This window comes from Tamandua tetradactyla, chromosome 24, assembly GCF_023851605.1.
Source record: "Tamandua tetradactyla isolate mTamTet1 chromosome 24, mTamTet1.pri, whole genome shotgun sequence".
Taxonomy (NCBI): domain Eukaryota; kingdom Metazoa; phylum Chordata; class Mammalia; order Pilosa; family Myrmecophagidae; genus Tamandua; species Tamandua tetradactyla.
In genome coordinates, this window is record NC_135350.1 from 56,872,899 (window position 1) to 56,896,956 (window position 24,058).

A 24,058-nucleotide genomic window follows, 5' to 3' on the forward strand; every position below is an offset into this window, starting at 1 on the left:
CCTCCCGGATGCCTGCAGCCTACGTGCTCCTAATTCCTTCATAGTCCTCCCGCCGGCCCCTCCCGCATCGGCGGCCCCTGCGGGCCCGGGCCCCGCGTGACGTGGGCGCCGCGGCGGGAGGGGCGGCTCGGGGGGCTCCCACCGCCTTATTAGTGGCCCTAGATCGCCCGAGCGCGCAGACCGTGGCTCTGCGAGCAACAGGAGCCGGCGAGCAGCCCTCTCCTCCCACCTCCTCCGCCTCGCCTTCTCCTCCTCCCAGCCTTGGCTCCTCCCGCCCCCACCTCTGCGTGTGCGACTGAGTCGCTCTCTCCCTGCCTCTTTCTCCCGCTCTCGCTCGCTTGTCTCTCTCGCTAATACTTCCCCCTGCTGTGCTCTAGGAGACCTAAGCATTTTCCGCGCTAACCTTAGGGACCAATGGTGCTTGAAAAGTCTAGAAAACGCTGCTTTGGGCAGAGATAGTTGGAAGCCCCTCGTCCCTTCCCCCTCTCCCTGGCGCAGCCCCTGCCCGGCTTGCAGCACCTTCTCGCTCCTGCATACTCCGTTTGGGAGGACGGGGTGAGAAGGTGAAGTGGAAAGAACTGCAGAACAGAGGGAGCCAGTCTCAGAGCTCAAATTTCATTTTCATTGAAGCAAAGCACAGAAGATCATTTTTGTTATTCCGCATTTTTCCTTTAAAATTTTTTTTTAAAAAAACTTATTTTGGGGGGGGGGGTTCGCTCTGGGCATTTGCTTTGCCCAGTAGTTGAAAAGTGAACTCGACTCGTGATGGTTCTCCTGTCACTTTGGTTGATAGCAGCCGCTCTGGTAGAGGTTAGAACTTCAGCTGATGGACAAGTAAGTGGAAAATAATAACAATAAAAAATTCAAACCCAACCTTTTCCCGAAAAAGTTCCTCCCCTCTTTTCCCTCTTTTATTTCTCCCTCCCCCCTCCCACCCTTCCCTGTTATCTTTTGCAATAAGGAATGGTGTATTGAGGGTCGGTTGCAGCGTGCGGGGCTTTTGGGGGTGGGGGGTTGAATTGCACGGGAGGTTATGACTCCTACCCCTGGCGCCCGGGCTTGTCACACCTAGGGCTTCACCACTTTGCGGCACTCGGAACAATTCCTGGTAACAAATTGCAGCCAATTCGGATCCTCGCCGGGCCATCTGGGTTTCCCCTTTCCGGAGGGCGGACTGGGCGCTTGAATGAAGTTCTGCGCGATGGGTCCAGCATCGCAGTGCTCTGGTAGTTGCGGCCAGAGTCGGGTTCGCGGGGCTTTCTCTCCTCAAGGCTGTTGTAACTGACTCACGGCTTTTTCGGGCAGCGGGAGGCGGGGGTTTCAGGAAGTCCTTGGGCCGGACAGGGAGCGATCCAGCAGACACGTGTCTTGGGAGGATCGCGGCGGGCTGGGGTTTGACAGTTGGGGCTGGGGGGCTGGGGACGTTTCCTGCCTTGCGTTTTCCTGGGCAGAGGCTGGAGGCGCCGGCCAATTTCCTCCCCTCCCCCTCTGCGCAGCTCCTCCTCTTTTTAAAGCTAAGTTGAGTGTGGCTCTGTTTCTTCTTGGCCCTGCCCCCACTCTTTGGAGAATCTAGGTGAAGCCGGATGCTCTCAGAAGCGTCCTTGAGAAGACTCTGCAGGGCAAGCCTTTTGTAGTAAATCACATCGGCACAGGGCCGATGGGACTTTGGGTACAGAATTTCTCTGAGGTTTTGCAGCTTGTCTGGTCTGCCTATTCTGATCATAACGTAAATTCTTGACCTCAAATCTGATGAAGCAGCCCCCCTACCGTCCTTTAGACCTCTTTTCACTTACATAAATTCAGAGACTCACTTTTCAAATCCTGACCTGGTTTCGGGGATTTTCAGAGTAGAGTGTTGCGTATCAGTGTTTAATTTCTCTGATTCCGTAAAGGCTGAATTACGATTAAAATGGGCAAACAAACCCCTTCCCCAAATCGTAATTGAGTTGGTTCATGCTCCTGTGACAAGAATACTTCCACAAACGGAGACCTAGCCTTCAGGCACTGGTCGCCCCGGTCTCCAGCATCTCCTGTGTTGCTAGTCCCTGAAAAGCATTATAGGTAGAAATAAAACACACAAGGTGATAAGATGAAACCCAGTAACTCTCTTTTTCTTACTTTCCCCCCCCTCCTTTCCAGGCTGGTAATGAAGAAATGGTGCAAATAGGTAAGCCTTGTTCTCAGATGTCACTCTTATCTCCGTAGAAAGTAGGGAATGAAGTAAGCTAAGCAAAAATATTATTTCTGAAATTTCTTTCATTGGTGGGTAAAAAAATTATTCGCAGTCCAGGAACATTTCTGTTTTCTTCCTCCTTCCTGAGGAGGGTTCCACTTTCCTCAAGCTAATATTATAGTGACATAAAAATTTTCTGAGGCTGGACTTTTAAAGTATGGACAAATCACTGGTAGGTACTTGGAGGGTGGTATAGAGGCTGGAAGAAAGCTTGGAATAAATAAAATCAAGTCATCATTATAAGACTTCGTAGCATTAGGAGGAGCACATTTAATTAGAACAGAAGACAGGCCTAAGAATACTACAAATAAGAGGGAAGTAAAAGTACAAAGGATGGAAATTTTTCTCTTAAAATTTTTCCTTCTTTTGATAAACCCTCTCATGAGTTCACTTTTTCCATCAGCTTTAGTCCTTTTGCAAGTAACATCTCCCTTCACTGTTACCTGATAATGTTGATATTATCATTCCCATTTTATGGATGAGGAGACTGAGGTTCAGCAAGAGTGACTTGTAAAAGGCCATTTCAAAGCCTGTGGCTTATTCTTGAAGCTGTTTATACCAATTTATTTGTTCTGAAAAACTGAAAGTCATCTGGCAAGAAGCCAGGCAGCTACAGTCAAAAGTCTTTTTGTGCGCATTTTTCTTAGGTTACTTTGAAAGATAATTTTTCTTTTTGGCAGAGTATTAGTCTCTGTAAATTCTGTATTTGGCAAATGTTGATTGCAAAGTAATTTTTTAGTTGAAAAGTTTTTCTATCATGCTGCTTGCAAAAATAGTTACAATTCAATGGCCATTTACTATGTGCAAGGCACAGTGTCAATTGCTTTATGTGTGTTATGTCATCTAATTCTCACAACCACTCTAGGGATACTACTGTGCTTATGCTAGAGATGAGAAAAGTAAAGCTTGGCAAGGTTAAATAGCTACCTTCTACAATGCATAGTGGAGGCTTGGAGGATTTCACGCCTATTAACTGGTCAGGGGAGCCAAGATCCAGGCCCAGAGGTATCTATGTGTAGCTCACTGAATATGTGCATATGTCAAAATGCTCCTTCCTAATCAGTGCTAGTGGGTTCACTTTCCCAAGCTTAGATGCCCATGATAAGGACAGGAGAGTGTCTGAGGCTGCACTGAAAATATAGTGGCTATAAACAGACATTTGTCTTTTGTAGTTAACTACAATGTCTCTTGTTATTATTATCTTTCTTTATCATTTTCAAATTAAGTGCAAAGAAGAAATTAAGATCCAAAATAGATTTTGACTCATGAGTCTTGTGATAGCTAAAGTGTAGCTATCATTTGATTTGGGGTATGTAATTCTTAAGGGGGATTTAAAAATATCATATTTTAGAAAATCCTAGAATAGTAATGAGATTTCTTTCCCTGTTCCCATGCATGAAGATACTATTTAGAGGTTTGGTAAAATGCATACCTTTACCGGTAATTAAGTAATTTTTCTGATGATTGATTTTGAAATGGTCTAATATCACTGCTTGGAGGTGCTATCTGATCAATGATAAATTAAGAAAGGTTAATACAGTTTGCAGATCTTAAAAATTTGTTGCTTAATTAATTTATTGTTCTACAAATTGGCTAGAAAAAACACTTGGTTCTGAATGATTTCTAAAAAGTTAAATGTTTCAGGGAAAGAAAAACACAAATTAGTGAAAAAAAACATGAATTATTTGGAAGCCAAATTAAAAAATACTTTTCAATTGAAAAATAATATATACCCCAGATAGTGCATGTATTATAAATGTACACCTAGCTGATGCTATGTGAGATGGACAAATATCTTACCAGCACTTGAATCAATAAGCACTACCAGCACCCCTGCATCCCTTTTGTTCCACCTTCCTAACTCTGTCCCCTCACCCAAAGCAATCACTCTCCTTGACTTCCAAGAACACAGATTTAGGGTGCATGGGTGGTTCAGTGGTAGGATGCTCACTTTCCATGTGGGAGACCAGGGTTTGATTTCTGGTCCATGCACCCCACTCCCCTCCAACCGAAAAAACTAAAACAAAAACAAAAAAAATCAAGAACATAGATTTATTTATTTTATCTTTTTTTTTTTTTTGTATTGTTTATGAAGAGAATCATACGATATATACTCGTTAAGGTCTGGCTTAGGGAGCCAGTTTTGACCTACATACCTGATGTTTTTCAACCCTATAGAGTAGCGAGACTTGAATTTAGGCAGGGAAAAGGCAGCTGGTGATGGGGGTGGGAGGAATTGGAATATGTACCGGAACATCACCTATCTAGTGTGTTGTATTAGGTATTGCCTCTTTCCTTCTCTCCTCACCCAGTGGAAAAAATGCCTTTTTGGTATATGGGAAGGTGTGATTCACCCTAGAGATGGTTTTTATTTTTTATTTTTTTACCTTTTTATTTTAAAATACTTGCAAACATACAGGACAGTTACAGAAGTAATACAAACCCCATTTGGAAAGTTCCACTATACCTCCTCCTCAGATATGCCAGTTTTAACATTTTGCCACATGTGTTGTACATCCTAGTTATCTGCTATGATTCTATTAATCTACCTATCCATGTATCCATTATCTATCAACCCATTTCTGAACACTTGAATGGATTGTATACATCATGCTCCTTGACCATATAATACTTCTATATACATTTCCTAAGAACAAAGATATTTGTTTACACAACCACCTTAAGTGCAGTTATCAAGTACAAGAAATTTAACATTGGTATAAAGCTTATAGTCTATGTTCCAATTTTTTCATATGTTTCCATAATGTCCTTTTTATTGTGAAGAATAACATATATACAAAAAGCAATACATTTTGAAGCACACTGCAACAATTAGTTATAGAACAGATTTCAGAGTTTGTGGTATGGGTTACAGTTCCACAATTTTAGGTTTTTACTTCTAGCTGTTCCAAGAGACTAGAGACTAAAAGAAATATCAATATAATGCTTCAATAGACATACACATCTGATAAATCCTATCTTTTGTATTATAACTCCACCTTCTCCTTTGATCTTTCTCCCAGACTTCAGGGTTATTTGGGCTATGCCCATTCTAAATTTTTCATGTGGGAAGGAGCTGCAATAATATGATAGGGATATGGAACTATTTGATGTTCTAGAGAGGCTGGTCAATCTGGGTTTCGGGACTTACATGGCCTAGGAACCCTTCTGGAGGTTGTTAGGTTTCTGGAAAGTAATCATAGTGCAGGGAACCTTTGTGGAATCTCAGAGAGTAGAGTTAAGTTTTGAACCTTGACCCTGTTCTCTGCTCCTTTTGTCAACCTCAGAGAAGATACCTGCCTACTACTTACACCCATGCATGTATACATGCATACATACATACATGGCATGTGTGAATGTGGTATACATGTATAAGATGTTTCAGTGATGATTAACATACTTCTGTGGCATTTCAGGGAATTCTTTTCTGACTCAGAATTTGGCTTTGGCAAAATGCCTATGGTAATTGGGGGCAGGTGGCTGGCTGGCCTGATTGCTCTCTAACACACACGACTTAGGAAATAATCACAGTTCTATAGCAGTTGGAGAATTTGAAGAAGAATATTTGCCCGTTTGTATTGCCTGGGTATCATTTGAGGAAAAACCATTGTAAGACTTTAGTATTAGGCTGCCCTTCCTTACCCCTAGTCTTTCTTGGAAATGGAGCACACACCTCTTTCCTTGCTCTTTCTCTGTTTCACAGTTCCAAATTCCATTACATTTCATTCTTAACAAAATAAGTTACTATTCTTCTCCTCTTAGATATCTAGTTTACTGAGAAATGCATTTTTTAATTGTTTCCAAGTTAATTTGGTTCTGAAGGTTTAGTGTGAATCACTTACCTGGTCTTTGGGACAGAGTGAGCATTTCCACTGGTGTAGACCTCCTGAGAGCAAAGACTTCATCTTGGTGACTGCTGTATCCCTAGTATGTAGAACTCTGCTTGGTACATAGTTAGTGCACATTTATGTATTGTTAAATAAATAGACTTAACAAGAAGGGTATTATCATATTGGAGCTTGCTTGCATTCTGATTTACTTAAATGCTCTTGTGCTGTGCATCTCTCTGTGTGTAATTGGCCCCCAAGAAAATGAGAATAGTGATGAAGTCCATAAATTAATTATTCAATGTTTTTAAGTCTTCCTGTGACTTCTCTTTTTACCTCACAGAACACAGACATTTTTTTTGTATGCTTTTGTGTTTGTGTTCACTAAGTATTTGGCATATTAAATTGAATTCTATGTGCAGTTTTGGAGTGCCCATTAATTTTGCACTATGGTTTACTTGGGATCATTTGCCCTATTGTTGGTATTAGGGGGCATAAGATAAGCTAAATTAAATCCATCTATCCAATTTGCCAGCAACAATAGCAAAAAGTACTGTGGAAGAGGTGGTTTAATGGGGCCCTTTGCAAAATTTAGAATTTTAGCTACTAAGCCATTTATTCTTCCTGTAACCAAAGATTGTGGTTGTGCCTTTACTTATTTAGGTCCCATCTGTCTATTGAGTATCATAATTGTTAAAGCTTGAAGTTTCTTAGATGAAGAAGTTATTAAGTGAAGCATGTTATCTATTACCAGCAACAATTTATTACTGTTTGGTTGAAATGCTTCCTGTCGTACTTTCACTGCTTTCCATCTTCAGTACGAATTCTCTTTTCATTGTATCAAATAATTGTATTACTCAGAAATTTTCAGAAACCCCTAAGGTCACCTCTGCTTCCAGGATGTTGATCTCTAAGCATTCTTTATTGGGGGTAGCCAACCCAGACTACCTTGGAAATCAATTAGGAACAGTTCCAAACTGCCTGGCAAAATCATGAGTGGTTTTGATATGAAGATCTTGGCTATACTACTTGGACTGGATATGTTAACAGTGATGACTTAGATAGGTTTCTAATACTTCCCCATAGGGAATTGATATTACTAGATTGGGAACCCTCTCATCAGTTATTCCTGTAATTAAGACAATTTTTTTTTCTCCTACAATACGTGACTTCTATTATGATAAATTATTGCATTATTCTTTTTGAATCATTTATTTTCTGATCGTAGATGTTTTACATGTGCCCATTATAACAGTCTTTTTTTATGTATTCTCTGGATTTTTCATTATCATCCCAAATCTGATGCTGTCTCAGAGATAATTGCTATTATAATCTAGCATATTCTCTTGTAATCTTCTCTTGATACATAGATGTGTTTTTTGTGTCTACCTGCTTTTGTTTGCTTAATATTTTCATTAAACAAGTTATCATTAAAACTCCTTGTAGTATCATTTTAATAGTAATATGATTTCCATCATACTAATAAACCATAACTTATATAAACACTTTCCTAATGGTCTCCATTTTCCCATGATAATGAATATTACTTCAAAGCATTGAATATAGATTGTTGTCTGCATTTCAAATGACTGTTAGGAAAAAGTACCAGAAATTAATTATTGGGTAAAAAATAAACAAGATACATTTTGACAAATGACCTTTGAGAAATTTTATGCTCTCTAAAGTCCTGCTAGCACAGTAAGTAAGTGTTGATTTTAAAATTATAATTAAAAAATATTTTTTCTCTCCTGCTCTTGATAGTTGTATATATAATTTTTAAACCATTTTGTTATAATCTCTGAAAGAATAAATTAATATTCATTTTTGTAGCTATAACATACCCATATAAAATATTATATATAGCTTCACAATATAAAAATTGTACCATAAAAATGATTTTGTAGTTTTATTAGTACTATAAGAATATTCAACCACCTCATAGAATAAAATTTTAGAGATGTATACTCTTTAAGAATGTATAGGAAATTATGGAAAATATTTCCTAATTTAGGAACCTTTGTTCCCACATGTAAATTCACCCATCCTAATTTTTCAAATATGTTTATTTGGCTTTGCTGACTAACTGTAAATTCTTGGGAGAGATTTTGCGGTAGAACGTAAGTCTCATTGCCACAAATTCCTCATGATGAATTTTTATGGAATGTAGAACAAACTGTGAGTGGCATGAAATCATATATCTTACTCTTAAAGTGACTGCTGACAAAGCAGAAGTTGCTTTTAGGGAATTCATAGGCAGTAAAATAGCATTAAATATATGAATCATCAAATACTGTTCACTTTGATATCAAATCACATTTCCTACAATTTTTCTTCATATTTTCCACATATGGATACATGCACTTAAATAAAAATGAGAAGCCATTGACATCATTATTCATATGAATTTGAGTAAGTTTTCCTCTATGTGTAATAATCTTTTTCTTTTACATGTAAGGCCCTATGCTTAGTTTTATAAGCTCTACCCAGATTATCCAGGGGACCTATTAATGTTCATCACCTTTTCTCCTATTTCTCCATCAAGTGTCAGAAGCACAGATTCTTGACTATGACTCCATCACTTTCTAGCTGGGTGACTGTAATCTCTCAAAGTGTCATTTTCTTATCTGTAACCTAGCTATAATACTACTACTTACCATTTACATCATGATGCCTGTATAAGGATTCATAAAATGCCAGCACATGGTAAGCAAGCCAGAATGATAGTTATTGTTTGTATTATGTTTTAGACATCTGCTTTTTTTTTTGCTCAAGAAGAGCCACCTCATTCTAATCTCTACCTCTTAAATAAATTTGCTGCCACCATGAATTTCTACGAACCTTAATTGACTGTGCAATGCACCTGTAATTTGTCCAACCACTCAGTTCACATGTGTCAGCTCTATGAGAGTTCTATCCAACTGTAGTGTTGCTTAACTCATTGAAATGCATCAGTAAGTGGGGAGAGTTAAGTAAGGTATGGTGCAAAAACAATTATTCCAGATGGATTCCACACCAACTATAGTTTGTGTTTACCAAACACAATTATTTCACTCTTTTTTGCTTTTTTTTTTAACTGTAATTTCCTGTCCATTTCATTGAGAGAACATTCCTGTATTAATCATGACTCCTTTGGATGCAAGTGATAGGAATCCACTGCTTAAGGAGAACCAAATTGATCAGATATCTAAGTTGGATTTTGGGATACACCCCGCCCCCCGGCCCTTCTCTCTCTGTCTTTCCTATTTTCCTTCTGTGTTGGATATATTTTCCCATTAAAATAAGAATGGTGGCACTCAAGTCATGACAAAGACTATCACTAATATCTCCAGCCTAATCTATCAGTTTATCATCATGGGACAGAACACCTCTTTTTCAACAGCTCTGTGTAAAGTTCCTTTTTAGTGGCTGTCTAGCTTGAGTCTTAAATTGAACTTGAGCTACTCACTGTGGTCAGGGGTTGCAGTGCTCTGATTAATCTGGACTGATATACTTTACCCCTGATTGAATTCGACTAAGATTACTCCAAAGGAAAATTGGGTGCGGTTACAGAAAAAGGATAAATGGTTGCTGGGGAGTCACATATGTGCAAGTAATTCCACCAGTGGGAAGGCTTTCCAGCATGTGGGTGGAAAATGGTGGATGTGGCCTGTACCCTAACCCCAGAAATCACTGTCATGTTATGTTATGTGGCAAGGGGGAATTGAAGTAGCAAATGGAACAGAAGTCGCCAACCAACTGATCTTGAAGTCAACAAATTATTCTGTATTGTCCTGTAATTATAAGCGTCCTTGTAAGGGGAAGGTGAAGGCAGAAGAGAGAAAGTTAGAGAGACAGCAGTGTAAGAAGAACTTGGTCTGATGAGTTAGGCTTTGAAGATGGAGGAGAGGGGCCATATCCACACAATGTGGGTATCTTTAGAAGGTGGAAGAGGCAAGGAAGTAGATCCTCCCCTAGAGCCTCCAGAAAGACTGGAGTCCTCTGGACACTTAGATTTTAGGTTAGTGAGAACCATTTTGGACTTCTAACCTTTATATCTGTAAGATAATAATTTGTGGTAATTTATTACAGCAGCAATAGGAAACTAATGCATTGACCTAGTAGACTGTCCAAGTTTTTTCTCAAACTATGAGTCAGGGTAAGTGATCTAATTTTATCTTGGAGAATATGATACCCACAGTAAAGTTTCAGTGAAAATCTTTAAAAATAATATCCATATTTCTAATATGTCATTTTTCCCCAGGGGACAAATGTTAATTTTCATGGCTTTAAATTCTAGCCTCAATATTAGTCTTTAAAAGTGCTATCCATCAAAAATTATAAAACACATGAGAAATTTTAATTTGTAGAAAGCCTAATACAGCTCACTTCTGGTGATGATAAATATAACCAGCAAAATTGTTTCTTTGTAAATTAAGGTTAGAATGTTAGAATTTTGGCATTTGGGCCTGATTAAAAAACACATCTCCTCTGTTTCTTATACTGTTAATGATTATTTGATCATTTTAAGATATGGCAAACTGAAAATATTTAGACACTTTTGTTCAAAACATAAGTTTTCTTTATTTGAAAGATATTCTTCACCTGATTTCATGTTCTGGAACACTAAAGAATGTGCTTTCCCTTCCTAAATGACTCTCTTGAACATAAACATTGTGCAATTGTACCAAATATTTATTAAGAAGCCAGTTTAAAAAATGAAAAGAATTTTTAAGTTCACAACTATTTGTTCTTTCTTAATCGTGAATTTAAAAATGTTCCTCCCCCAAATAGCTTAATGAAGAATCTTTGACTATTAAAGTAGATTTGCAACTAAAATAAAAGACACCAAAGAATTTCTCTGCCTTTTGGTGATAAGAGCCTAGAAGGAGATGAGGTGAGAAAAAAGAATTTGGTTGTGCTCAGAGTTTTAGCATATGTCACAGTTAGTTTTTAATTGCCTTTGAGTGAAGACATGTCCCCTTCTTCTTAAGTGTTTAAGCATTGGCAAATCTCTGCATTGGTATCCACTCTTCTCCCTGCTCTCATCTTTCCTGAAGCAGCTGGCCTCTGTCATTTCTGATGAAAATCATTCTCTTATTCTCAGCTCAGGATTTGGGAATGTTGGAGCTACTTTGATAGTTGATTTTGAAAATGCTGATTTGATTTCATTCTTGAGGCCAGATTATTGCACACTGACATTTTATCCCTGAGAAAGGAAATTGGCAGTGTGAACTTCCTCTTCATAGGAAAGTAATAAACCAGTTCTTGGGACAGAACACAATCCTCAGGGTTGGGTGATGGGAATAGGTTGTTATAGCAAGACTTGACTTCAGGCTCTCTGTGGAGCTTATCGACTCTTCTAATCACATCAGAAAAACTGGGCTTTGGTGGGGGTTTGGAGGAGAGTAACCTGAGGGTTACTGGGACATGGAAGGAATCTGAAACTGACTTCTGATACTGATAACACTAATTTTTCATTTATTGAAATGTTATTAGATAGGCCGAACTCTAAGGATTCCAAAGAACTCATCAGCTTGGAATCAGAGTTCAAATGCCATTCTTTCTGACTCCAGACTTTGAGTAATTAATCATCATATCCTACCCCCTTAAATATTTCCTTGGGAATTATATGGCACAACGTAATCAATCATGATTATTTCAATCTTTTATGTGCCTAAGATAGCTTTGGTATTAATTAGAGCAGCCAAAAAATTTAAGATATGGGAAATTTGTACTGCAGTCACTCTAGGTCCTAGCTATGTATACTACACCGCTGAATACTTTAGTTCTACTATGGTCCTATAATGTGAATTCTGTAAAGTCCTGGGGTAATTCTGTGTCCTCTAGGAGGCATTTATATATCATTTTACCATACCGACTGCATCTTCAGTCACAGGCACCTGTGGCTGAACATATGGAGAAATTATGGTGGTCTCAGAGTTCGGTCAAGAGTGTCATACTGTACACCTTGGCCATCCCCCACACAGAGCACTCCCACCCAAGAATTCCCACTTCAGAAATGTCTATTCTGGCATGATGCTACAGGGTTGTATGACACGAGTCTTCTCTTTCTTCAGGAAACATTGATTTATTTTTTTACCTGTGAAGTAATGTACCACTCTGGACAGATTTAAACACAGTTAAGATTTCACATAAAAAAACTTAAAATCTTTGAAAGGAACTTTGACCGTGCCTCAAAGAACTTAAAATCTCTGAAAGAACAAAACATAAGCATAAAATTTCACCTATAGAGATGTTAAAACTTTTATGCAGACAGTGCGTGGTTAGTGACAAATGACTTAACAGTGAGAGCTATGAAAGCCCAGACCAGGAAGTCTATACTTTGTGGACAAGTTGCCAGGGAAGGTTTTTTTGAGAAAGAGGGGAATTGACATAGGCCTTGGGGACTGGGTTGATTTTGCATAGATGGAGAGAAAGAAGTGGTCCTTTTCACCTGGATGATCCAAAATGAGTAGTGTTGGAAAGGCAAAAATGGTTAAGGTGGTTTGAGCGAGCACATTAGACCGAATTTTTCAATAGGCTGATAAGGGAGAACATGTAAAGAAATTAGGGACATAGTGCAGAGTGCTTTAAATGCCAAACTTAAGCTTTTTCCTTCTCAAAGCTTTTCTTTATGTAGATCTGCTTCTGACCTATATAATTTTCTTTCTCTCTGAAGAATTTCTTTTAACATTTCTTGTAAGCAAGCCTACTGATGACAAAGTCCTTCAATTCTTGTTTATCTATGAAAGTCTTTATTTCCCCTTTATTAAAGGATAATTTCACTGGATACGGAATTTTTTCTTCTGAAGAGAAGTCTGATGGAATTCTTTGTTCCTCTGTAGGTTTTCCATCCCCCTCTGGCTTCTTTCAAGATTTTTTCCTTATCTTTGATTTTTTGAAGCTTAAATATGATATATTTAGGTGCAAAAATTATTTGGTATTTATTGTGCTTTTCCTCTGAGCTCTCTGGAATCTCTGTTTTTCTCTCTGCCAATAATTTTGGAAAATTCTCAGCCAATACTACTTAAAACATTTATTCTGTTCCTTTCTCTATTTCTACTACTTCTTGTATTCCTATTACATGTATGTTTTACCTTTCGTAGTTTTCTCACAATTCTTTAATATTCTATCCTGTCTTTTTCATATTTTTTCTCTTTGTATTTCAGTTTTGGAACTTTCTATTGACAGCTCTCTACGTTTACTGATTCTTTCCTTAGCTGTATCCAATCCACAGATGAGCCTGTCAAAGACATTCTTTGTTTCTGTTAGTGATTTTTATTTCTAGAATTTCCTTAGAATTTTCATCTTTTTACTTAAATTACCTGTCTGTTCTCACATATTATCCACTTTATTCCATTAAAAGACTTTAGCATATTAATCATTATTATTTTAAATTCCTGGTGGGATAATTTCAACATCTCTACCATATCTAAGTCTGGTTCCGATGCTTTCTATGGCTCCTGAGACTGTTTTTACCTTTCAGTATCATGTAATTTTTTGTTTAAAGCTGGACATGGTGTACCAGGTAAAAAGAACTGTGATAAATAGATCTTTAGTGTTAGGTTTTAAGTTTATCTGGTTAGGAGTTAGGCTGCATTTATTGTTTGCTGTAGCTGTAGGTGTCAGAAACTAAAATTTTCTTTCATGTACTTATTTTGTCTCCTTTGTTGCATTTGTGTTTCGTTTGAGACTTAATAAGTTCTGAGCTTTGTAATTCTATTTTTGTAATTTCCTGTTTTTGTACAGGAGCCCTATTGATATGATGGTATTGAGGGTAGTGAGGAAAATTGTTCTATAATCCTGTGATTGGGTCTCTGTCCTTTAGTAAGCTTGTTACCCAGGGCTGTGTTTCAAAACTGCTACTCAGCTAAACCCCCATCCTACCTAGGTGACCGATAGAGTCTAGAAAGGGTTGCCCTTGGGTATTTTACCTTCCACCAAGTGGAAGCTTAGAGAGCGGCCAGGGTCAGTTAGGCTGGTAGGGTTCTGGTAAAACTCAAGTTTTTAGACTCTGGTAAAATGGTTTCTTTTTAAGGCTGTCCTTTCATAAGGAGAACAGAATGTTTTGCTTATATTTCAAAATGGTTTCTTTGCAAGACAACTTCGGTTTGATAAAGATGATTGTGTAAGATGCCCCAGGGTGTCCTTCCCTTATGAAATTTTTGAACAACTAGCAAATACTGGCAGAGCCATTTCCTTCGGAACTCTATAAAATAGTTAAAGGGTTGCAGTAACTGTGAAAGTACCAAATACATCAAGATCCAGCACTGAAAATATAGGAGAAGCTCTTGACTTTCTGGTCTTCCCTAATCCCCTCCCCAACTATAATGTGGATCCAGCCTGTGGTCCCATTGTGGATCCCAGACCCTGTTCTAGGGGAGAAAAGTAACCCCTGGGTGCATACTGGAGTGCTTGCATATTGGTGCCCATCTACTGAGAGGCAACCTGAAAGACTGAATCTAATCTTTGGCTTATCCTCACAGAACTTGCCCTGTGGACAGAGCAGCTTGTGGATAACTAAAGCAGTATAAAAAAACAATAAAGTCAAAGCATTTTAGGGCAAAGGATTACCTGCTTTAAGAATTAAACTAGAGTAACAGTCACAGAGGGAAAGTCCATTTCATAAGAAGTAGAAAGACATTGAAATTCCTGTAAATGGCAGGGGCAGGGGGTGTTCCTAAGGCAATGAGTGAGTACAAGCCCAGGATAAGATGCAGGCTCAGAAAAGATATAGAGAGGACCCTTCACCTTGCTTTTGCTCCTGGCTAATCTTGATAGGAAGGCTAAATTCTGAAGGAGAATTTTCAAAGAATACGAGAGGGTTTTTTTTGCTTTGGTTTGTTTTTGTTAGCTGGTGACACTTAAGGAAATCTCTGTCATATCACTAACTGTATACAAATTTAAGAAACAGTTCAGGGACTAAATCCCAGAGTTAACACTTTAAAATATTTAATGTACAGTGTGCAACAAAAAATTGCAAGATGAACAAAGAAATAGGAAATGATAGCTCATCCAAAAGAGTGAGAGAAAAGTCCAGAAGCCATCCATAAAGAAGACTAGGCTTTGGACTTACAGGATAAAGACTTAAAATATGATCTTAGGGCAACAGTAGCTCAGTGGCAGAGTACTTGCCTGCCATGCCGGAGACCCAGGTTCAGTTCCTGGTCTGCCCATGTCAAAAAAAAAATCTTAAATATGTTTATGGAAATAAAGAAAGACATGGGAAAAGAACTACAAGACATCAGAAAAATGATAAACAAACAATATGTGAATTTCCATAAAGAGACAGGAAATTTTAAAAAGTACTTGAACTAGAACTACTGTAGTTGAAAACTACAATAATTGAAATGAAAAATTTCCTAGAATGTTTCCATGGAAGAATGGAACTGGCAAAAGAAATATCAGTGAATTCAAAGACAAGACAATTGAAATAATTCACGCTGAGGATCAGAAGGAAAAGAAGAACTTTTAAAAAAGTGAGCAGAGCCTAAGTGACTTGTATGACATCATCAAGCATACCAAGACATTCATCATGGAAGTCTTTCCAGAAGGAAAAGAAACAGAAAGGGGCAGAAGGAATGTTCAAATAGATAATAACAGAAAATGTCCCATGTTCAATGACAGACATATACACAATTACTAATCCAATGAAGCTCAAACAGGATAAACATGAAGAGAGCCATACCCAGAAACGTATTAGTCAAACTGTTAAATGCCAATGACAAGGAGAGCATTCTGAAAGCTGGAAAAGAAAAGCAACAAGTTTTGTGCTAGGGGGCCCAATCAGATTAATATTGATTTATCATCAGAAACCATGGAGGCAAGAAGGCTACGGGATGAAACATTGAAAGTGCTGAAAGAAAAACAGCTGCCAACCAAGAATTTCTTTCAAAAGTGACTGAGAGACTAAGATATCCCTAGATGGGCTAAAACTGAGGGAATTCATCAGCACTACATCTGCCCTACAAGCAATGCTACAGGGAGTTCCTTAAACTGAAATGAGCGGACACTAGACAGTGGATCAAAGTGGCACACAGAAGTAAAGATCTCTAGTAAAGGTAATTGTATGGGTAATTGCAAATGTCAGTGCTGTTGCATTATATTTTTTGGTTTGAAATTCCACTATTTACTTCTTACATGCTCTAAAATGCAAATACATAAAAAGTAATGATAAATGTATGGTTTTGGATATATATAAATATATGATTTGCAATAAATGCAACAAAAAGGTCAGAGAGGGAGACAAAGGAATATAAGAGCAGTATATGTATATGTTATTGAAGTTATGAAATCCAACTTGGATGTTATAGGTTAAAAATGTCACATTTAAGTTCTATGGTGGTCACAAAGAAAACATCTGAAAAATATACACAGAAGGAAATGAGAAAAGACTCAGAATGGTATACCACACACACAAAAATAAATTAAATGTACTTTAAAAATCAGTTAAAGTAGGCATTAACAGAAGAATTGAGGAACAATAAAAAGGTATGTTACAAAGACCAAGTACCAAAATGGGCAGAAGAAAGTCCTGCCTTATCATTAATTACTGTAAAGGTACGTGCATTAAGCTCAGCAGTCAAAAGGCAGAGATTGGCAGAGTGGATATAAAAGTGTGACTCAACCATATGCTGCTTTTTTTTGTTTTCCTCATGGGCAGGGTCTGGGAATTGAACCTGGGTCTCCAGCATGGCAAGTGAGAATTCTGCCACTGAGCCACCATTGCACTGCCCAGCCATATGCTTTTTATAGGAGACGCATGTTCAATTCAAAGGCATAAGTAGGCTGACAGTGAAAGGACTAAAAAAAATCCAGGCAAATAGTAAACAAAGGAGAAGTGGAGTAGCTATACTAATATCAGGTAAGATAAATTTTAAGTAAAAAACGGTTACAAAGGACAGAAAAGTTCACGTATACTGATGAAGGGGTCAATGCAACAAAAGGACATAATAATTATAAATATATATGCACCTAGCAGCAGAGCCCTAACATATACGAAGCAAATTTTGACAGATTTGAAGGTAGAAGTAACTCATTCTACATTAACAATAGGAGACTTCAATATGCCACCTTCAATAATGGAGAAAACATCTAGAGAGAAAATCAACAGGGAAATTGAAGATTTCAGTAATACTGTATGTCCACTATACCTAACAGATATATAGAGAACACTTCACTCAATAGCAGCAAAAGACACATTCTTCTCTAATGCACGTGGTCATTCTCCAAGACAGACAATATGTTAGGTCACAAAACAAGTCTCAGTAAGTTTAAAAACATTGAAATAATTTAATATATCTTCTCTGACAACAATGGAATGAAGCTCGAAATCAATTAAAGATGGAAAACAGGAAAATCCACAAATATGTGGAAATTAAACAACACACTCTTAATCAATCAGTGTGTCAAAGAAGAAATGCCAAGAGGAATTAGGAAATATTTTGGGAGGCAAATAATGATGAAAACACAGCATCCCATAGTTTATGGGGTGCAGCAAAGGCAATGCTTGAGAGGGAAATTTATAGCTCTTGATGTTTACATTAAAAAAGTGGAAAGATTGCAAGTCAATGTCCTAACTTCACAACTGGAGAACCTAGAAAAATAAGAACATTCTAAACCCAAAGTGAGCAGAAGGAAGGAAATAACAATGATTAGAGTGGATATAAACGAATTAGAAAATTTAAAATATATATGTATATAGAGAGTATCAATGAAGTAAAACTTTTTGTCCTATGAAAAGATCAATAAAATCAATAAACCTTTAGCTTTCATAAAAAAGAGAGAGGACACAAATAACTAAAATCAGAAATGAAAAGGGGGTCATTATTACCAACCACCCAGAAATAAAATGGATTATAAGAGGATACTATGAAGATCTATATACCACCAAATTAGATAAATTAGATGAAATGAACAAATTCCTAGAAACACACAAACTATCTCTTTGACTCAAGAAGAAATAAAAGATCTCAACACCATTAACACGTAAAGAGACTAAATCAATAATCAAAACCTCTTGGGCGGACCACGGTGGCTCAGCAGGCAGAGTTCTCGCCTGCCATGCCGGAGAAATGAACCTGGGTTCGTTTCCCAGTGCCTGTTCATGCAAAACACAAAAAGCAAAAACAAACCTGCCTCCAAAAAGAAAAGCTCAGGACAAGATGAATTTACTGATGAATTTTACCAAACTTTCCAAGAAGAGTTAACACCAATCTTGCGCAAACTCTTCCAAATAATTGAAGAGAAGGGAACAGTTCCTAATTTGTTCTGTGAAGCCAACATCACCCTATTACTAAATAAACATACCACAAGAAAAAAAATTTACATACACATATCCCTTATGAATATAGTTGTAAAAATCTTCAAAATGTTTGTAAACTGAATCAAACAACACACTGAAATATTTATACACCATAATCAAATGGGATTTCTCCCAGGTATGCAAGGGTGGTTCAACATAAGAAATCTAATTAATGTAATGAACTCCATCAACAGAATGAATGGAAAAAAACACATGATCCTCTCAACAGATGCAGAAAGTGCAATTGACAAAATCCAGCTCTCCTTAAAGTAATCACTTAAAAAACTAGGAATAGAAGGAAACTTCCTCAATGCAATAAAAATGTAGGGAGGCATCTTGAGGACAAGATATTGCAATGGTTTCTTAGACTTTACACCAAACATATGAGCAACAAAAGAATGAATAGGATACATGGGATTTCTTAAAAGTTAAAAACTTTTGGAGGTAAGAGGACTTCATGAAAGCAAAAAAAAAAATAACCTAACAGGTTGTTAGAAATATTTAAAATTACGTATCTGATAAAAGTTTAATATCCAGAATATATAAAGAAATCTTGCAATTCAACAACAAAAACAAGCAAACCAATTAAAATTAGGCAAATACTTGAATAGGCATTCCTTCAAAGAAGATACATTAATGGTCATTCAAAGTCATGAGCTGGGATGAGTTCATCAGGAATAGATGTAGAAGAGAATAGTCTTTGAGCTACATCTTGAGGGACCTCAGTGTTTATAGGTCATGGAAATAAAGGAATGTGAGGAAGTCAGAATAAGAAGTTGAGACCGGTGAGGTAAGAGGAGAACCAGGAGAAAACGGTGTCCAGAAAGCTAAATAAAATATTTTAAGAAAGAAGGAGAAATGAACTGGGTTAAATGCTTCTTAGAGGGCAAATAAAAAGACTGACTTAAGTTTTGGCTTCAGCAATAACCTCAACAAGAGCCTGATTAGAGTGGGTTTAAGAAAGGTAGAGAATGGAAAGAAAGGAATTGGAGATAGTAGAATCAGTCTTTCAAAGTGTTTGCTATAGAAGGAAATTGAAGATATGGGTCATTAGTTGGAGGGGTATGTGGTACGTAGAAGATTTTTTGTTGTTGTTAAAGATGGAAGATATGATGGCAGCTTGTGTATTTGCTGATCAGAATGATCTAGTACAGAAAGAATTGATGAGGGAAGTGAGATAGGGTATTCTGAAACTGTTCTTGAAAAGACAAGAGGGGCAAGGATGTATGGTACACAAGTGGAGGGTTTGCTCTTAGGAAAGTTGTTCCATAGTGACAAGAGGGAGACAGGCTATATGTATGCAGATACCAGAAGGTTGGTGGAATAATCACTGCATCTGGACCATATTTGGATAATTTGTGACCGCAGTGTAGCTCTACAGTGATATCTCTGTACTTGAGAACTTATAACCTATTAAAACCTTTACATATGTATTGCTCTGATGCTTCAGCCATTTAAGCTGAGAGTGACATAGTTGCAAATTTTAAGATTAAACATGGGCATTATTTTAATGAGTAGCTATCTTACATTTAAGTTAATAGCCAATATTTATTGAATCCTCAGTATAATCTCATTTAAACTTCTAAACAAACATATGAAGCTGGTACTATTTCTAACCTCTACTGGACAGTTGAGGAAACAGAGCCTAATTGAGAATAAAGAACTGGTTTGAGGTCATGGGTTGGCTCTTGGGTATGGGGAAGACTCCTTTCATCCTTCCTAAGTGTTCTTGTCCTCCACGCACCTTATCCAGGCATCAGTTTATTGTCTAGACTTTGGTAGCATACACTCTCTTCAGTGAAGATGGGAAATCCGTGCACTAAGTTAAGCATTGTTTCCTCCTTCCCTTGAAATGGTTAGAGAAAAGCTATAACTGAGATTACTGATATAGTCAGATGCTCACAGGTCTTGGATGGTGTGTCTGGAAAGTCACAGCGTGTAGCAGCACAGACATAGCAAAGGATCTCTGTTTACTTGCATAACTAAATACATGGTAGACAAATCAAACCGACAAGAGACTGTGCATGTATAAAATCTTCTGTTAGATAGCACTGAGAGTAAGAAATTGAAGCTCCTTGTCCTCAAGGGATTTATAGTTAATCTGGGGAAGGCTTTGTCAGTGTACATCCAAGGGCTTGATTCATTCTCACTATGGAAACATCCCTCTGCATCTCTGTGCTCCTGAGACACTTGTGTTCATTCCCTAAATTTTTGAGTAATTTTTCTAAACTAGAAGTTACAAAACTATTCACTACAGATTTGGTTGTAAGGGAAACCAAATGTTTGTGTCTGTGCTTACACTGATGCCTCCTGTAGTTTGCTCAATAGGTCATAGAAAACCCCCAAAGCAGATTGTGCTGCTGCTGATAACAATCTTAGAGACAGGCTTCACTTTACTCTGTTATGCTACAATCCTCACTCCTTCTCTGCCTAGTAAATATTTACAAGAATGTAACTTTTGCTCTATGCATTTAATACAGAGGGATATTTTGTTTATTTAAGTAGACTGATAATTGTAAGCAGCATAATGCTAACAAACATGCATCCAGAGAATTTCCAAGTTGCAGAACATTTTCATTTGTTTTCTGGTACTTTACACATTGCTTGAGGTATTCAAAAACCAGGAAAATAGCAAAGACATAATGATTCTGTAAGGAGGTTCTAGGGTTATTTATAAATCTCATACTCTAAATAATTTACTCATGAAAATATGGCAAAACATGCAGTTTATATAGGTAAACAATATTTGAGGATTGTAATTTTTTCAGGGCACTTTAACATACTTGGGTTTGAATTATGAAAGCAGGGAGGTTTTTAATTTATGTTCTCAGCTTTTCACTTCCATGCTTTCTTTCTTCACCTTTTTTTGTTTCTATTTTGTCCTCCTTATTTTTCTTCTTCAATATCCACTGTGTTCTGGCTTCAAAATAATTTCTGTTAAGGATAAGTGGTTTATTCAGTGTAATCTTTCCCAAGGATGTTTGCATTTTAGTAGACACAATACTCACATTTGGTAAGCCAAAAGAATTAGGTTCTTATTGTGAGATTCAGTTCAGCCTCTACATGGATACAATGTTTTAAGGGGGGACCCTGAACACATGTTTATGTTCAAAAAGGTCCCTGTCCCATGTAAAGAATATAGTCTAATGTGAACTTACCATCCCCTCTGCACAAACCAGAACTTGCATATTCAATTTATAGATAATTATTTCTTATTTTTAACCTGCTCTCCTAATTTTCTGAAAAATGCTCTGTGATTTACGGGCCACAGCAGAGCGCAGCAGAATAAATGCATGGGCTTTGAGTGCCACTCATATTCTTATTTGAGCTTCACAGCTGTTTAACCTTGGGCATGTACCCTCCCTGAATCTCAGTTTCTTCACCTTTAAAGAATGCAGGGTCTTCATGATGGAAATAATGTAAATAAACTACAGTATTGTAAACTACATGAATAAACTATAGGCACGTGGTAGATGCTACGTAAGGTAGAATTCATCTTGTAATTAATATGAATTCTAAGATTTCTGTGTGGAAGAAAGGAAAATAAGCAACATAATTTCTTATATGTAATAGAAACTTTATTAAAAATCTATGACAGATGTCATTTAATCCAATAATAAATTAATTGGGGCATGTCATGCTTATAAGCACCTAAGATATAACTTATAGATGTTTAATATTTTCATGCTTTAAAAAATATATATTAATATTGACATTGTGATAAACTTTTTAAAATGAAAAAATGATTCATTGAACACTTAATTGTCTAAGTGCATTTGAGAGATGATTTTTTAGTTCTCAAAAATAGTACTTATATGATTATTCAGAAATGACTCAGTTATGAAAATTGGGGTGGAGTCTTGTGAGCAGGGTATTTCATTCTATCCTCTGTCCTCCTGTGTTGTCTTGTTGAACAGAATTCTACAATTCTATTTTTTCACCCCACAGATTTACCATTAAAGAGACATAGGGAGTATGAGCTGGTGACTCCAGTCAGCACAAATCTAGAAGGACACTATCTATCCCATATTCTTTCTGCAAATCACAAAAAGAGGTCAACGAGGGACGTGTCTTCCAACCCTGAGCAACTGTTTTTTAATGTCACAGCATTTGGAAGAGATTTTCATCTCCGACTGAAACCCAACACTCAACTAGTAGCTCCTGGGGCTGTTGTAGAATGGTTTGAAACATCTCGGGTACCTGGGAATATAACTGAACCTATTAATGGTCATCAACAAGGAAGTACTTCAGAGAGGATCTGGAAAACGGAACCATTGCAGGCTAATTGTGCTTATGTTGGTGACATCATGGACATTCCAGGAACCTCTGCTGCTATCAGCAACTGTGATGGTCTGGTAAGACTCCTTCCCTTTTGTGTGTATGTTTGTGTGCAGGTGTTGCATGTGCTATATGGCTTCAGCATGGTTTGGAAGGTAGACGTGGAAAGGAAGCCTTGCCATTACATTTTAAGCTAAAGCAAAGGTATTACAAAGCATTTGACTTTCTGTCAGATATGTGCCTTGGCTTAATTTATGAAATGAAGACACATTATTCTAAAAAACAGAAGAAAACCATTTTAGCATTTCTTATTTATGTTTTCGCTTGCATTATCTTGGGAATTTTATTTCCTAATATTTGTTTAGCCTAGAATTTGAAAATCTGTGATTATGCTAATAATCTTTCAAAGTTTCCTGAAAACCTTCAAAGAAACATAGATTCCTTCAAAATGACAGTATTTCATTTATGTGGAAACTTTGGATACCTTAGAGTATTTTGAAAGCATTCTTTAGCTTCCCTACAGGATGCTAAAATGGGAAATGAGCATATCCTGCTACAGAATCAGTCCACATAACATTACTTTTTGAACGTGAGATGCAGTTATCTTTGTATGGTGGCTTTCATTAATTTTTTCTTTATTTTCAAATAAAAATATATATATATATTGTTTTTCAGTTTTTCTGTTGAGGTCAATTGTAATCAACCCTTCTTTATGCACTCAGCTGATGTGAATTATGTTTATTTGGCTTATATCACAAGATGTTATTTGAAAACTGTGTCAATATTTATGCCTCTTCCACTCAAAGTTGACTCCAAGTCTTCAAAAAGAGCAACCACGCTGCTGTTTCTTGGGAGTTCAGAGCTCGTACTTTGGTTTTGCCATTGTTTCTGGAAGTTCTCAACCTAGTCCTCAGATTCCTGTGGTGTAATTTTTCCTAAGATATAACTTATAGATGTTTAATATTTTCATGCTTTAAAAATATATATTAATATTGACATTGTGATAAACTTTTTAAAATGAAAAAATGATTCATTGAACCTGTGACCCTTTGAATATTCTGCTATTGTCTTCTTTGTGGATAGACCCGACCAAATGCAGTTATGATGCCACACGTTTTACCAAATTCTAGTGGGCTCATATTTTGGACTTTATCTTTATGGTCTTGTACTGCCTCTTGATGTCCCCTAGAGTTCGTAAAACCAGCACAGAAAACCGTGCAGTGTACCTGTAACAGGTGCAGATCTCCAACTTGGCTTCTATTAGTTCAGAATCCATATCCTCACTCTTGGTGCTGGACCATGTTCTGGGATTTGAAGATACATGGAGCCTCTCAAATTCTTCTCACCCTACAAAGAAGAGTGAATAGGTCTGAATTAAGAAAATCATTGAATTTTTAAAAAAGAAATCCTTCCTAGAAAAGATGACTGAAGTTTAAA

General features: G+C 37.2%; 1 protein-coding gene across 2 annotated transcripts in view; it reads left to right on the forward strand.

The window, feature by feature from the left end:
* The first annotated feature begins 348 nt into the window (after positions 1-348).
* ADAMTS3 (ADAM metallopeptidase with thrombospondin type 1 motif 3) overlaps positions 349-24,058 on the forward strand; it is a 277,466-nt gene continuing 253,756 nt past the window's right edge. For both annotated transcript variants that reach the window (XM_077143205.1, XM_077143206.1), the window contains exons 1-3: positions 349-834; positions 2,140-2,167; positions 22,292-22,698. In XM_077143205.1, the coding sequence (XP_076999320.1) occupies positions 766-834; positions 2,140-2,167; positions 22,292-22,698 (504 nt within the window). In that variant the 5' untranslated portion in view covers positions 349-765. The remainder of the gene's footprint in view (positions 835-2,139; positions 2,168-22,291; positions 22,699-24,058) is intronic.